Source organism: Delphinapterus leucas, chromosome 8, assembly GCF_059928025.1.
Source record: "Delphinapterus leucas isolate spDelLeu-1000000601 "Yukka" chromosome 8, BTC_Dleu_Yukka2, whole genome shotgun sequence".
NCBI classification, from domain to species: Eukaryota; Metazoa; Chordata; class Mammalia; order Artiodactyla; family Monodontidae; genus Delphinapterus; species Delphinapterus leucas.
In genome coordinates this window covers 66185690-66202427 of record NC_143136.1, presented here as the reverse complement: position 1 = coordinate 66202427, position 16738 = coordinate 66185690, and the positions used below count along the sequence as shown (strand labels likewise).

The window sequence follows — 16738 nt, the reverse complement described above, 5'->3', positions numbered from 1 at the left end:
CTGACCAGGGATCAAACCTGCACCCCCTGCATTGGAAGGCGAAGTCTTAATCACTGTACCACCACAGGGAAGTCCCTATCATGAGGTTTTGATATAGCAGTCTATGTATAAATAAGATTGTTTTAAGTTGCTGGTCTTTTAATTTTAAATGCATTTTTCAGTATCCTGTATTTGCACTCTCGTCTTCTCATGATTGCTGGTTTTGATGTCATATTTATGCGTGGATGATTTTCTACCTCTGTGCTTCCTGTACTGGGTTATCTGTTTCCTTCTTTAGGTTTGGGAAGTTTTCTGCCATAATTTCTTCAAATGCATTTTCCATCCCCTATTCTCTTTCTTCCCCTCCTGGAATCCCTATTATGCATAAATTTGCATGGTTTATATTATCCCATAGGTCTCTTATATTGTTTTCATTTTTTTTCATTTGGCTTTCTGTCTTCTGTCCTGATTGGGTGATTTCCATTACTCTATCTTCCAGGTCACTTATTCATTCTTCTGCATTATTTCTTCTGCTATTCATTGCCTTTAGTTCAGTCTTTGTCTTGACAAATGAGTTTTCTAATTTTTCTTGGTTCCTCTTTATAGTTTCTAGTTCCTTTTTACAGTACTCTGCATTTCTTTCGACAGCCTTTCTTAATTCCTTCAGTATTTTCATTATCTCCTTTTTGAAACTGGTGTCTATTAGACTGAAGAGATCTGCTTCATTGTTTGTTCTTTCGGGGGAATTCTCTTGGTCTTTTAACTGGGAGTGGTTCCTCTGCTTCTTCATTTTATTTATATTATTTCTCTTATTCTGTGAGTTTAGGAGAAACAGTTGTCTGTTGTGGTCTTGGAGGGCTATTTATATGTGGGAGCATCCCTGTGTAGCTCGTGTGGGTTTAATATTTTTGGTGCAAGGGCTGTTTTTAGTATGGATGCCTGTCGCCGCTTTCCTCAGTATGTGCTGGTCATTATCCCCTTGAAGGGGGTGCACAGATGCAGCAGCTGGTGCCTGGCCTGTGGGGTTTTCAGCAGTGGTGGCAGCTCACGTGCATCCCTGGAGCACACAACGGGAGCAGAGGTGGCTCACGACTGCTCCTGGAGTCCAGCAGGGTGGAGTTGGTGGCTTGAGACCACTCCTCAAGTACAGGGGCGGTAGTGGCTCACAGTTGGTCCTGAAGCCTAGGGGACAGTGGTGGCTCACAATTGCTTTTGGAGCTCATGCAGGCTGTGTCTTGCCACCTGAGAGCTCACACAGGAAAAAAAGCTGTAATGGCGGGCCCCACCCCTCCCCTTGCACACCACCCACACAACGGCGCCTGGCCTCTAAGGCAGCCCAGGCTTCCTGTGCGTACACCCGCGGGTGCAGCTGCACCAGACTCCAGCCTCTTCAGGGAGTTTCCATGCAGCCCACCCCAGTCCTCTCCCCGGGTCTGATCTCTGAAGCCTGAGGTTCCACACCCAGCCCCCACCAGCACCAGCAGATGTGTGTTTCAGGCTGGGGAGTGCAGAGTGGTGGCACTGACCATCTGTGCAGGTCTCTCTCCATTCTAGCTGCTGCAAACCGGTTGCTGCATTCTCCTCTGAGGCTCAGAAGTGCCCCCTCTGTAACTGCTGATCTCCCCATCAGGGGACTCCCCTGGGTGCAGGAACCTTTCCTCTTTCATAGCTCCCTCCCAGGGGAGCAGGTCCCATCCCCAATTCCTTTCTCACTTTCTTTTTTTCTTCCTTTTTAATTTTGTCCTACCCAGTTATGTGGAGATTTTCCTGCCCTTTCAGAGGTCTGAGGTCTTCTGCTAGCATGCAGTAGATATTCAGTGAGAATCATTCCACATGTAGAGGTATTTTTGATGCATTCGTGGGAGGAGATGAGCTTCACATTCTACTACTCCACCATCTTGATCGCTCCCCCCCACCATTTGCCTTTCTTGACCCATAATCTTGGGTTTCAAAATGTTGTTCTGTCTGCCTTCTGGTATCACTAAAAAGAGGAGCGCGATCAGAGTATGGTTTCAGAAAGAGGATTCGAATATTGGTCTTTTATGCGAATTCCAGCACATTAGTCAAATTCTCTGAGTCTAGAATCACTTACTTTCTTAAAACAGGATTATAATATTGACCTTCAGAGTGCCATGGAAACCAAATAAAAGCATGAAAGAGCTTTAAAACTATAAACGTCAATAGTAATATCTATAATGCCAAATATTTTGTTAAGAACTAGGATGACTACCCTATAATGAAGCCACAGAATCTAGAAGCTAAATTGGATTAGACAGGAAGTAAAGGTTGAAATTTCTGGCCCCCAATTGTTTGTATGATTTTGCTAGTGTGTGTGATATATAATATTACTGATATTATCTAAAGTCAACCTTGGGAGGCCAGTTTCTTGAATAATTATCACCTTACAATATTACTGAAATGCATTCATTATTAGTTGAAGTTATAATTATCACTGATAGGTTAGATTACATTAACTTGTCTTTTGGTTAACCATGAAATCTGACAGAAGGCAAATTTCTGCACTTAAGAAATGTGTCGAAAGCTAAAATGTATTATATTCTGAAAAGTTAGTTCATGTTTATTAATGAACAGTGAGAAAACATCAAGAAAAACCATAATGTGATGTGATTAGGCATGAAGTGCTATGGAATTACAATGCACAGAATTCCTAACTTTGCCTGGGGGAGGCAGAAGAGGTTTCACAGAGGATCAGACTTTTGAGTCTTGTTAGGCAGACAAAGGCATTCCAAGGGCAGGTGGCATGTGCAAAGACAGGGCTGAGAAGAGCATGGAGAGTGCTAGATGCTGAAGTAGAGGAAGAGGGATAAGAAATATGGATGGAAGGGTAATCCTGGGGTGTATTATTATCAAAATAATGCTGTAGTTTAGACTTTACCCTGGAAAGTCATCCTAAATTTTAAGCAGAGGGCTAGTTTTCGATTTTTTAGAATTAATATGATAGTTCCTACAATGGCCTGGAACAGCAAGAGACTAGAGGCTGGAAGATCAGCTGGGAAACTGCACTAGTCCGGGTGAGAGGTAATAAAGTTCTTCATTAGAGTGGTAAGCTAGGAGAAGATGGACAGGATGTGATAGTTAGTTATTCAGCAGAGAGAACCGATAGGACTTGTTAACCAATTAGTGTGAGGGAAGGGGAGAACTCAGGATGATTTGGAGATTCTGAGAGAGAAAAGGTTTGTAATCTGTCAAGAGAGCAGTAATTAGATCTATATGGAGAATTTTCTACTAGCTAGGTTAAGTCAAATTAGATAGTAAATTTCTGAAGTAAGCTCAAACACAGCCTTGAAGTATAAGATGTGCTACTGAGGATGACCTATATAACACATGACAAAGTAAGTATAGATGCACAGATTTTAGAATAATTCTGAAAAAAATTGACTAGTGGATAAGTTTATAAAATCCTATTAGGAATAAAGCATAGAATGCAAGATTAAAAACAAAATATCACATAGACAATAAAAATGTACTTAAAACTTTGTATTTTTAAACAACTTGGTATTTCACAGTCATTCATTGAGCCATCCAACCAGTAAACAATTACTTTGCACCATCTATGTACCTGGAAATATACCTGATGCTGGTGGTTGTATGTTGTTTGGTATTTCTGGAGTACTAGGTCGTTCTACTGAATTTATAAATAAATAATTCACTTTATATTTGTTTTTAAGTAGACAGTCCAGAGCACCACTATTATGTATTTGGAAAAAGTGCTGGGGCCAAGTAACCTGGGTGATACAAAAGTCACGTGACAGATGAGGGGCTTCCTCAAATCTTACATGCAAGGGCACTGTTGACACCAATGGCTTAAACATATTCACAAGGAAAGAGGTCTGTTTTTTAAAGAAACCAGGTTGGATCACTGACTCAGAGGGTGCAAGGGCACTGTTGACACCAGTGGCTTAAACATATTCACAAGGAAAGAGGTCTGTTTTTTAAAGAAACTAGGTTGGATCACTGACTCAGAGGGAAATGCTGCAATACGGGAACAGCTTGAGATAGTCAGAATGAAAATATTACATGCATTACCTTAAACAGTAGTTCAGAGAAGGAAAAAAAAACAAAACAGAGTATAGAAACCAAGAGAGAAGCCATGGCAGGAAGACAACTTAGGCCTGAAGAAAGTATGAGTAAGGTTTGGGCAAATGAAGTGGGAGGATGGCCCATATTTTAGACTTGGAGTAAGCAGAAAAGGTAAGAAGTTAAAGGAATTAAGAGCAGTCTTTCAAATAACATCTGAATATGAGCTGGAGCAGACAGTGTGAGAAACGACATGACCTGAGGAAGTCCAAAGGTGGGAGACAATCTTAAAAGATGATAAAAATAATGAGAAATTAAAAGTGTTGACATCACCATAAGAACAAATTTTTTCCTTCTAATCTTTGCCCTAACTAGGAATTAGGAATGTTTTATTTGTAAGCAGAAGGGACTGTTCTATAAATTGAAACCTTCAGCGAGTAACAGCATTAGTAAGTGGAACAAGTCGAGTGTATCTGGTTCTCGCATTAGTAAGTGGAACAAGTCGAGTGTATCTGGTTCTCTGAGCTGCCCTCCTTGAGGCATGCCCACCTCTGTGTGCACGCTGCCCCACCCAGGCAGCTCTGACTGCCCATGGCATCATCCTGAGACAAGGCACAGGGGTTGGAAGAACTGAACGACCGCTCGAGGACTTCCTCTGAGATCACAAACTCTTCTCAGCCAGTACTTTGACACATAAGTAACATACATTCCCTTCCCTTCCCCCTTTCTCCCATCTCCCTTTTTTCCTTTTCTCCTCCCACTCTTCTATTCATCCAATATTTATACTCAGCCAGATACTGTTCTACGTCTTCATAGCAGTGAAGACCCAGTTCCCGGCCACTTGATGCTTATGATCTATTATTTACAATTTTTGTTTTGCTTTCTTTTACAAATGCAATATAAAACAAAGGACTGAGAACAGGATAAGAGGATGGAGGGCAATGAGCTGTTATTGACATAGGATGGCTGGGGAAGGGCACCCTCAGGAAGAGGCAGCATGAGAGCAAAGTTCTGAGTGGAATAAAGCAGGACATACTCCAGGAAGAGGGAACAGCAACTGGAGAGTCTCAAGGAACTAACCTGCCTGGGCTGTTGCTTACCTAATATCTACTATCCCTTCCTTTTTCACTATCAGAGTTCTGATTTTATTCTACGTGGCACTGTGTTCAGCTAGAAGATGACATTTCCCACTCTGTTTTGCAGCTACAGAGGTGCTTCTAGAAAGGGTTTTTTTTTTTTTTTTTTTATTTTTAAAGAAAGAAAAGATGACTCACTGAGGAGGTATGCCCTTTGGCCCACCTCCACCTTCCCCATCCAGGAACATCAATGCCTAGAGCTGCAGCGGTCATCTCGGACGTGATACTTAAAATGGAAGTTTGGCTAATGATGGTAGAAGAAAAAGACAGAAGGACTCAGACTTCCTGATGATACCGTGGAATCTCTGGGCCATTCCCAGCACAATCTACTTTTAAATTTCTTTAACATAAGAGAAAAATGAAAGCCATAATTATTTAGGCCACTAGAGTATGGGGGGAGGATAACCACTACTTTCAGCTGAAAGCATTTCTAAACTATTCGGAGGCAAGGCCTAGGAACAGAGGTGAGTTGTGAGAACACTGCAGTAATCTGTGTGAGAAATGACCAGGGTGGCAGCGGTAGAGGCGGTAAAAGTGATGGGATTCTAGACATATTTTGAAGGTAGAGCTAACAGGGATTTGCTGACAGACTGGACGTGGTATATGAGAAGAAAGATGAGACAAAGGTAACTAGAAGGTTTGGGACTGGAGTAAATGGATAAATGGTAATGCCATTTACTGAAATGAGAAAAAGAGAAGGAGTAGATCTGGAGGGAAGGAAAAGATCCAGTCTTGTGTTTTGGACGGGTTAAGCTGGACAGCCTCCTAGGCAGCTGAGTGGGAATGCAAATAGGCAGTGGTGTAGATGAGTCGGGACTGGACACTGGACGTAAAGCCGGGGGCCTGGATGAAGTCACCTAGAGCAGTGACGGTATTAAAGGGGAAAACGTTTGAGAAATGGTGTCTAGAACACTCTGACATTTAAAGGTCATAAAGAGAAGACAGATCTAACAAAGGAGGGTGAAACAGAGCGGTCAGCTGGGAAAACACCAGGTAAGCCCAGCATCCCGGAAGACAAGTCAAGGACATCCTTCATGAAGGAGGAGGTAAGCTGTGCTAAGTACATTGTCAGGCCCAGAAAGCAGAGAACTGAGAATCAGACCTGGGTCTGGCGGCACGGAGGGCACTGGCCACCCTGCAGAAGCAGCCTCCCTGGAGTGCAGGAGTGGAGGAGACAGTGAAGACAGAAATTCTTCAGAGGAAATTTGCTACAGTGGAAAGTGGAGCTGTAATTGGAAGGGGAGAGTAACTGGAGACTTGAGAGCTGGATTTTATTTACTAATGTCCTTAAAGTGGGCAGGTGTCACAGCATATTTATATGCTGACTGGCAAGAAGATGATGGTACAGGAGAGACAGAACAGCAGAAGTAAAGCCCTTCAGGAGGGGAGGGGAGGCAACCAGTGCCCACAGGGAGCAGCTGTTGCAGGTGGGGTGGCAGACCTGGGGAGCAGGCCGACCTGGGGACAGGAAGAGGGAGATGTTCTCTTCCAGGTGCTCACGTTTTCTCAATGAGGTAGGAGGCAAGGTTTCTAGCTGAGGACAAGAAGAGGGGAAAGGGGAAAGGGTGTCAGAGGTTTGTGGAGAGGAGAAAGTATAAAAGGGGGATGGAGTGAGTGAATTCATTAGACAAGTACAGTAGGATTGCCAGGCAGAATCTGAGGGCCCATCTGGGGTCTCTGGTCATGATTTAAAGTGAAACCAGTCACTTTAATGACCAGTCATTTTTCTTATAACCATTTCAGCTGCTCAAGGGCAGGTGTGGAATAAGCAGCATAACAGCCAAAAAGAAGAGAAAGGGAGTTGATTGCATTACAAGGTATAATCAGTGGATATTTACCTGGTTTTCGTTCTAAAAGCTGTTGTAAATGAAACACGGCTCGTTCGTAGTCCTGTTTTCTGAACATGAGATCTGCCATCATCTATAAAGGTAAACGTTGGTTCTAAAAATATTGCCATATATTTTACAAAGCATAGTATTCCTATCAAGATTGGTTGCTATGAAAACACATATGAGAAACATGAGGAGGGCAAAGTTTTATAAAACGGAGCCATTTAAAAGTCAAGTACACCTTAAGCAGATTAGCACTGAGATCAGTATAACAGAAGATAATCAAGGATGTGAAACATTTCTGTTTGCAAAAACTGTATTTTTAGCATAAAATATGTTTCAAGCAGTTATTCTAAAAACAGAAACTTGAAGGGAACTGCACACTCTCTGTGTCTCACTTGGCTAAAATAACGAGAAGATTTTAAAAGAAAACGCAGAACATTCTGAAACCTTAAGTATTTCAAAGGAATTTAAAATGAGCAGGTGCTTTAAAAGGGAGAGGTCTTATTTTTCTTTTCAGTTACACGGACTCATTTGTAAAATTATTAAATGAACCTCACAAACTGTCATCTATGTAGCTGTTTGAAAAGCTACCAAAAACCTCAACCCAGGTAAAAATGAGAAAGAAGAGCAAAACTCTATTTAATAAACACACACCTTAAAATGATAACATGAAGAATTTTTTCTGTAACTCAGAAAGTGCCACTGAAACTGGTAACAGTTAGTCTTTAGCAAATTAGAGCTTTACCACATGAACTCCTCCTGACCAAGCATAAAGAAAAATTAACTAGGCCCAAAAAGGGCAAGCAAAAACCTGACCTAAGTTCACCATTCTCATAAAATAAAGAGAGTCTTGGCGTTTATTGGTAAAATATACTAATAATGTTAAAAGTGTTATTTCTTCCAAAAGCCAACATGAGCCAGGCATCTCATCTACTATTACTTTTATCAGTTAAAATTTGAAACTGCCCCATGGAATCAATATAAAACACAACTGCCTTTACAGCAGTGAAGTCTCCTGGACTAACCATGGTGGCAGCTTCATTGTCCTGGTCGCTCTGGAGAAGCAGAGCGCAGTGCCGCAGGCAGGCGTCAGGGTCATCTTGTGCCAGGTATAATCGTGCCAGCTCCAGCATTATCTACAGAGAAGAAGGGCAAGATTAGTCAGAAAATGTTTGGAATAAAAAGTGAAACAAGAAAATGTGTAGGCACAGATGAAACTTTATTTGACCAAAAGTTATTGCAATAAAAAGGCCAAGCATGATAAGCAGGAAAACTATAGGTTTGCTCATCTCTAGTTTCTCTTATACTGGAAAAAGAAAAAAAAAAGGAAAAACAGGCTGTGCCTCACTTGAAAAGTACAGAGACACAAAGCATTGTGACAAGAACACTGGTCTTAAATTAGGAGCTACGATTCTAGTCCAAGCTTCTCCATGATGGGGCCCTTTACCTCTCTAAACCTGTTTCCTCATTTGTAAAATAAAACGCTTGAAGCAGATATGCTCCAGATGTACAACTATGATTCCAGTTACTTTAGTCACCACTGAACAAGGTACCTATTTGGTTATGACTTAATACATATTATCTTTGCCTTACATCTGAAAGAGTTGTATTATTTCAAAACGTCTAATCTTAAACTTTAAATTCTAGAACATGGTTGTCTCGTGTTCTACATCACTTATTTAAATATTTAGCCATTTACTAGCGTATTGTTTTAAAATGTTGATCATCTATCAAGATCTGAGAGTAATAACATTTTAGTTTATAAAACTGGCCATGACAACCAGTGGATCACTGAAGAAATCAAAGAGGAAATCAAAAATTACCTAGAGACAAATGACAATGAAAAGATCATCATGATCCAAAACATATGGGATGCAGAGAAAGCAGTTCTAAGAGAAGTTTACAGAAATACAATCCCACCTCAGGAAATAAGACAACTCTCAAATCAACAACCTAACCTTAACACCTAAAGCAACTAGAGAAAGAAAAACAAAGAAAACCCAAAGTTAGTAGATGGGAAGAAGTCATAAAGATCAGAGCAGAAATAAATGAAATAGAGACTAAAAAAAATAGAAAAGATCAATGAAACTAAAAGCTAGTTCTCTGAAAACATAAACAAAATTGATAAACCTATAGCCAGACTCTTCAAGAAAAAAAGGGAGAGGGCAAAAATCAATAAAATTAGAAATGAAAACGGAGAAGTTACAACGGACACCACAGAAATACAAAGGATAAGAGACACTACAAGCAACTATATGCCAACAAAATGGACAATCTGGAAGAAATGACAAATTCTTAGAAAGATACAATCTCCCCATACTGAATCAGGAAGAAATTGCAAATATGAACAGACCAATCACAAGTACTGAAATTGTGATAAAAAAACTTCCAACAAACAAAACTGCAACACTAGATGACTTCACAGGTAAATTCTACCAAACATTTAGAGAAGAGTTAATACCTATCCTTCTGAAAGTATTCCAAAATACTGCAGAGGAAGGAACACTCCCAAACTCATTTTATGAGGCCACCATCATCCTGATACCAAAACCAGACAGAGATACCAGAAGAAAAGAAAACTACAGGCCAATATTACTGATGAACACAGACGCAAAAACACTCAACAAAATACTGGCAAACCAAATCCAACAATACATTAAAAGGATCATACACCATGATCAAGTGGGATTTATCCCAGGGATGTAAGGATTCTTCAGTATCTGCAGATCAATCAGTGTGATATACCATATCAACAAACTGAATAAAAACCATATCATCATCTCAATAGATGCAGAAAAAGCTTTTGACAAAATTCAACACCGATTTATGATAAAAACTCTATAGAAAGTAGGAATAGAGGGAACATACCTCAACATAATATAGACCATATATGACAAACCTACAGCTAACATCATACTCAATGGTGAAAAGCTGAAAGCATTTCCTCTAAGATCAGGAACAAGACAAGGATGTCCCCTCTTGCCACTCTTACTCAACATAGTTTTGGAAGTCCTAGCCCTGGCAATCAGAGAAGAAAAAGAAATAAAAGGAATCCAAATTGGCAAAGAAGGAGTAAAACTGTCACTGTTTCCAGATGACATGATGATACTATACATAGAAAATCCTTAAGATGCTACCAGAAAACTACTAGAGCCCGTCAATGAAATCAGTAAAGTTGCAGGATACAAAATTTAATACACAGAAATCTCTTGCATTCCTACACACTAACAACGAAAGATCAGAAAGAGAAATTAAAGAAACAATCCCATTTACCATCAGATCAAAAAGAATAAAATACCTAGAAATAAACCTACCTAAGGAGGCAAAAGACCTGTAATTCTGAAAACTATAAGACACCAGTGAAAGAAATCAATGATGACACAAACAGATGGAAAGATATAACATGTTCTTGGATTGGAAGAATCAACACTGTCACAATGACTATACTTCCCAAGGCAATCGACAGATTTACTGCAATCCCTAGCAGATTACCAATGGCATTTTTCACAGAACTAGAACAAAAAATTTTAAATTTGTACAGAGACACAAAAGACCCCAAATAGCCAAAGCAATCTTCAGAAAGAAAAACGGAGCTGGTGGAATCAGGCTCCCTGACTTCAGACTATTCTATAAATCTACAGTCATCAAAAGAGTATGTTACTGGCCCAAAAACGGAAATATAGATCCATGGAACAGGATAGAATGCCCAGAAATAAACCCATGCCCCTATGGTCAATTAATCTACAACAAAGGAGTCAAGACTATGCAATGGAGAAAAGACAGTCTCTTCAATAAATTGTGCTGGGAAAACTGGACAGCTACATGTAAATGAATGAAATTACAACATTCTCTAACACCATACACAAAAATAAACTCAAAATGGATCAAAGACCTACATGTAAGTCCAGACACTATAAAACTCTTAGAGGAAAACATAGGCAGAACATTCTCTGACATAGATTGCAGCAATATCTTTTTGGATCCACCTCCTAGAGTAATGGAAAAAAAAAAAACCAAAAACAGATGGGACCGAATTAAACTTAAAAGTGTCTGCACAGCAAAGGAAACCATAAACAAAAAGACAACCCACAGAATGGGAGAAAATATTTGCAAACAATGCAAATGACAAGGGATTAACCTCCAAAATTTACAAACAGCTCATGCAGCTCAACGTTAAAAAAGCAAACAATCGAACCAAAAAATGGGCAAAAGATCTAGACATTTCTCCAAAGACATACAGACGGCCAAAAAAGCACGTGAGAAGATGCTCAACATCACACTAATCATTAGAGAAACGCAAATCAAAACCACAATGAGTTATCACCTCAAACTGGTCAGAATGGCCATCATCAAAAAGTCTACAAACAGAAACAGATGCTGGAAAGGGTGTGGAGAAAAGGGAACCCTCCTACACTGTTTGTGGGAATGTAAACTGGTAAAACCACTATGGAGAACAGTGTGGAGTTTCCTTAGAAAAAAACTAAAAATAGAACTATTGTATGATCCAGCAATCACATTCCTGGGTGTATATCCAGAGAAAACCATAATTCGAAATGATACATGCATCTCACTGTTCACTGCAGCACTATACAACAGCCAAGACATGGAAGCGACCTAAATGCCCATCGACAGAGGAATGGGTAAAGAAGATGTGGTCCATATACACAGTGGAGTACTACTCAGCTATTAAAATAATGAAATAACCCCATTTGCAGCAGCATGGATGGACCTAGAGATTATCATACTAAGTGAAGTAAGTCAGAGAAAAACAAATATCATATGATATCACTCACATGTGGACTCTAATTTTTTAAAAAATGAAACAAATGAACTTATTTACAAAACAGAAATAGACTCACAGATATTGAAAACAAACTTATGGTTACCAAAGGGGAAACGTGGTGGGGGAGGGATAAATCAGGAGTTTGGGATTAACATACACACACTACTATACACAAGACAGGTGACCAACAAGTACCAACCAGGACCTACGTAGCATAGCACAGGGAACTCTACTCAACATTCTGTGATAACCTATATGAGAAAAGAATCTGATAAAGAATGGATATATGTATATGTATAACTGAATCACTTTGCTGTATACCTGAAACTAATACAACATTGTAAATCAACTATACACTCCAATATAATTAAAATAAAATAAAATTTTCAAAAAAATTAAACTGGCCATGTGTATAAGTTTTCTACACTAATATTATCTTTACATTTATTCTCACGCTGTGCCATTTGAAGTTAAGAGATTCAATCTAGTTGCTTCTGTATATCCAGCACCAAACAGCAATGAAAATACAGTAGCTGTTTAGTAAACTGAATTGAATCCTCTAGATTCAGATATTTATTTGAATTTGAGAATTGTTTTAAAGTAATTATTAAAACACAGATGAATGTAAAAAGAGCTTACAGATTTACTTTATATCACTTCATAATAATTTTAGACTAACATTATTAAGGCATCATGTATTTTGAAGTATTTCTGAAACCAATATTAATATTTTAACTTGCATTTTTATTACATTGCTTTTCAAATCTTTATAAATAAGCTGTTAAGAAGTTTACATTTGGGGAAATTAGATGACATCTGGAATATAAGGTGCTTAAAATTTGATAAAAGTACTGACCTTATTATCTGTTTCACAATGAACAAGAGCCTCTCTATAAAATTTAATTGCTTTTTCATAGTCTCGCTGAGCAACAGAATGTTTTGCAATCTCTGCACAAATTTCAGCTGCTAAATGTTTCTGTGCAGGAACTGCATCTGGCTGTTCCATCTGAACACGTTTTAGTACCCGAGCTTGTAATTCTCGAGCCTAGAAAAATATAAGGATAAAAAGGAATTTTAAAAAGAAATTAAACAATTCTCAGTAAATCACATGTAGCATAATTTTACAGATTTATTTAAGCATTAATGGCCCTCAATCTAACAAAGCCTGATCCAAAGAAAATGTCTTAACTGAGGTTTTAAAAAGGTTACTTGTTTGCAAATAAGCCAGTATGCACTTATCTTTGCAACTAAAATGCTATAAAAGTACTGAATCTTCTCCCACTGTTATAAGAATATGCACAGGAAACTCACTAAGAGGAAATGCAACCATGAAACAAATATTTAGAAAAGATGTCTACATGTTGTAATTAAAAAAATGAAAACTGTAAATGTTTATTAAATTAATAAAATAGTATCTAAAAGTTATTGAATCAAATACTGGCATGTTTCAGGGAGTAAGTACATCCACATATTGTCAATGGCATATAAGTCAGTCCCGTCTCTCTGGGGAGCACCCTCGTAAAACATACTAACTCCCTAAAATTAACACACTATTGAACTTAGCTGTTTCATTCTTGGGAAGGTATTAAGGACATCACTTAGAAGGAAAAAAGGAAACATGTTATTTGTTATTAAAAAAATGGCCTGTTGTAAAAACAAAACAAAACAACAGCAACAACAAAACAAAAACAAATCTGGAAGCAACCCAAAAGTCTGATGATAAGGAAATGCCTAACCAATTGATGGTGTATATACCTGGTCCCACACTATGCACAGACACTCCTAAGGAGGTAGGGGCCTTCCTCAGACTAAGAATGTAGAGTGATTTGCTAAACTGGAGGAGTATCAGCCTTCCCACCCACAAGTCTGGTTTCTGAAACATCGAGACCTTCCTTTAACAAGTGACAACTCCTAGGCGTTAGGCCTTTACAATAAACTTTAACTTTGAGCTAATCATTCACTCATGCATTCATGCATTCATTTAATGAACAATAAATGCCCACCATCTGCCACACACAACAAGCCCTTCTGGGGACTCCTGTCAAAACGTTGGTTGACAACTGGTATTTGATGAAGATGGTCTAAAGCTGATTATTTTGGGGAACCACAGGTCATAATATTTTAGGGTATCATGATAAGCATTCTTTTGGAAATGAAAGAGAAAGGATTAAAAAATACTGTATATATAGCATGTGGTATAGGTTAACACTGTTTCATGAAATTTTAATTTTGGTTATATTAATGTGTGTTTATAAGTATAGAGGTATGTGCACGTTTGTGTATTTGATGTTTTATATTATGCATGTACCAGTGTGCACGGTTTTGCATATGTGCACACACACTCACAAAGAACTCTGAAACAACTGGTCTAAATAGGGGCAGTACCCTTTTATACCTGTTGTGCCAGCTTAATTATTAATTCTTCTTTCTTTCTCAAAAGTATTCTGGCTTGAATGATAAATTATATGGTTGCACTAGGTTAAAATACATGCACTTCTTTCTCTAGACAGTGTGAGTTTTATCTCTGCATCAACTAAATCTCTAAATGTCAAATAGGTGGACCTCATGAGCTTAACTTCCTAGAGAAAAACCTTTATAAGTTAGGCTTTGTGATACCTTGCAATTTTCTTATAAATAATTGGGGGGTTGGGAGGGGGTGGATCTTGAGCAAAAGTTTTTTTCATTTTTTATTAAAGATATCATAAAACAATGCTCAATTTCTCTAAGTATATCTAATAATCATTAAAAAACATTTTCACATAGAATAAAATTTTCTTGAAGAATTGATACCATTCCCTATACTTTTCCTTGCTTTTATCAGAAATAAATTTCATGGTCTTTTACAATAAGCATATTAACCCTGATCTGTCAACACCATTACTTTTCCCTCCCCCTTCCTTTATTATAATATTCTTCTAAATTCCATCAAACCCTTGGGTAGAAGAAAGTATATATATAAACATCTTATTTCAAAGAATTCTTAATTTTCCCTTTTTATTTCAATAGCCTTATTGTATCTTACCGAAGACCACATCAAAGCAAAATATGCCAATAAAATCAGAATATCACATTACTTTTTATATGATGAAGATGGAGCTATACTGGAAAAATCCATACAAATGAATGTTAAGTGAAGGAAGCAAACACAAGTATAATCTGTACATACTAACTAAAACTATATCAAGTTATAATGTCCTAAAATTGTTAGTGTTTTATGGCACATAGGTTTTTTATTTCTAGTTTAGATTTTATTTTCACAGAAAAGATAATGCCTATACTAAAGTGATTTTTCCTTTAACTGTTCCTGCAATTAAACAATTAAAATAATCTATGATTTCCTTTCAGCCATTCAACAAAAATTTCAAGCTCCTATCATGGTGAACATATGTGAAGATGGATCCCATGATTTTCACCTCTATTGTTCAATAAGAGGATGGGGATCAGTTAGGAGGAGTCTGGGCTAAAAGATAATAATAGATAAGGCTAAAAGATGACAGAGAGGGATGAAGAAATGTGGAGTTATTTCGGAAGTCCGAAACATATTTCATATTTCATGTTTAGCAACTATGCAAAAATATTATGATGCAACTCCCAAGTTCCATAATGTGGAGAATTAAGCTCAATAAATGGTTGCTGAATAAATGAATTTAAAATATCAAACACTTTGATTACACTATTTGAATTGTATTGTAATTCTATATTCAAATTCAAATTGTTTGTATTGTACCTCAAAAAGATTTACTTTTTCAGAGATCAGAATGCAAAGAATATTATAGCGGGAAAGAACGTTATAGCTCTTCAAATTTTATGAAAGGTGAAAAATCCCTGTGCTATAACATATAAACTTAAAATGAATTTGATTTTGGTTTGCTGGCATTGTCTAACCACAGTTTGTCTTTTAGTGTTATTCAGTGTGTCTGCTCATAGAACACAGAAGCTCATGCAACCAGTCACTGAGACTAATGCTATTCATAATGGAATGAAATATGCCAAATTCACTTCTAAAATGTTTTGAAAGTCTAAATTTAGGAAAATTACACTTTCCTTTTACCTAATGGTAGCTAACCTCAGGTTAAGTGCCATTCCTTTATCACATAATTCAGAAAACAGGGATAAAACATACCAACAATTAAGGGTAAGATATTACATTGTTGAAGATTACATATCTTAATGAAATCATAAGCTTACATGGGGGTCACAGAAATCTAACAGTGTGAGCTCCATTCATTCACAATTTGAACAAAAAAATATTATTGGACACTGCCTGAAACACACACACACATTTTGTGTGTTGAAATCTAGAGATATTGAATCTATTAATAAAAATCTTCTGTCAAAGAAACCTCAAGGTCTCAAAGGTGCTAATACTGAACTGTTCCAAACATTAAAGAAATAGCATGTCTTAGAGACCAACCTTTCTAATGAACATATATGCACAAACCTTGAACAAAATATTAGGAACTATCTTTAAATTCCAGCAATGTCTTTTGAAAAATCACAACAGTGACATTTATTTCAGTACTGTAAGGATGGTTTAACATTCAAAAATCAATCAATTTAATAAACAGGAAAAAAAATTGGAGAAAAGTCACATGACCATTTTGATAGATGCAGACAGTGTATTAGACAAAACTGTTGGCTAACTAGAAATTGAAAAATCATCAAAACACATCAGCCACTTAGGAATACATCTAAGGAAATGAGTACAAAACCTCTACATTGAAAACCACAGAACATTAAAGGAAATTAAAGAAGATATAAATAAGTGGAAGAAAAAAATGAGTTCAACTCCTGCCTATGACACTAGTCATGTGACTTCACACAAGTTATTAAACCGAGCTCCCTCAGCTATAAAACAGGATTAAAAATATCAACCTTCCCTAATTGTTATTAATAATTAGCAACAATACATTTAAACAGTACAATCCACTGGCATTCAATCATTATTTCTATTTGACTTATTTTCTATG

At 37.6% G+C, this 16738-nt stretch overlaps 1 protein-coding gene across 2 annotated transcripts in view; it reads right to left on the bottom strand.

The window, feature by feature from the left end:
* The window catches only part of TTC21B (tetratricopeptide repeat domain 21B), an 86853-nt gene that overhangs the window by 26679 nt on the left and 43436 nt on the right, over positions 1-16738 (bottom strand). For both annotated transcript variants that reach the window (XM_022569935.2, XM_022569937.2), the window contains exons 20-22: positions 12625-12813; positions 8011-8121; positions 6992-7073 (exon numbers count right to left, since the gene is read on the bottom strand). In XM_022569935.2, the coding sequence (XP_022425643.2) occupies positions 6992-7073; positions 8011-8121; positions 12625-12813 (382 nt within the window). The remainder of the gene's footprint in view (positions 1-6991; positions 7074-8010; positions 8122-12624; positions 12814-16738) is intronic.